Source organism: Morone saxatilis, unplaced genomic scaffold (genome assembly GCF_004916995.1).
Source record: "Morone saxatilis isolate NCDOM2014 unplaced genomic scaffold, NCSU_SB_2.0 Contig86, whole genome shotgun sequence".
NCBI lineage: Eukaryota > Metazoa > Chordata > Actinopteri > Moronidae > Morone > Morone saxatilis.
The window spans coordinates 975-1,362 of record NW_023340264.1 but is presented as its reverse complement, the minus strand read 5'-3'; the positions used below and the strand labels follow the sequence as shown (position 1 = coordinate 1,362).

General features: G+C 57.0%; 1 protein-coding gene across 1 annotated transcript in view; it reads right to left on the bottom strand.

Moving 5' to 3' along the window:
* The window catches only part of LOC118342300 (histone H2A-like), an 800-nt gene extending 501 nt beyond the window's left edge, over positions 1 to 299 (bottom strand). The window contains 1 exon segment of the mRNA XM_035680791.1: positions 1 to 299. Within this exon segment, the coding sequence (XP_035536684.1) occupies positions 1 to 200 (200 nt within the window). The 5' untranslated portion in view covers positions 201 to 299.
* Between the last annotated feature and the right edge of the window lie 89 nt (positions 300 to 388).

Here is a 388-nt window from a genome sequence, read left to right as displayed (position 1 = left end):
GCCAACTCCAGGATCTCAGCGGTCAGGTACTCCAGCACAGCCGCCAGGTACACCGGAGCTCCGGCACCGACGCGCTCCCCGTAGTTGCCCTTCCTCAGCAGCCTGTGCACTCGGCCCACCGGGAACTGGAGTCCGGCCCTGGAGGAGCGAGTCTTGGCCTTTGCTCTGACTTTACCGGCTCCCTTACCGCGTCCAGACATCTTTACGGTTCGGTTTATTCGACTGAATGTAACTCGACGGCGGCGGAACGTGTTTATATAGCGGAGAGCTGCTCGTTCATTGGATGCGCTGAGCGTAAGTTCCATCGTCCAATCAGAACAGAGGACGCCGAGTTCCTGTATTAACGACAAAGCTTCCGCTTCACTCGTGCGGGAGTTTCAAAATAAAA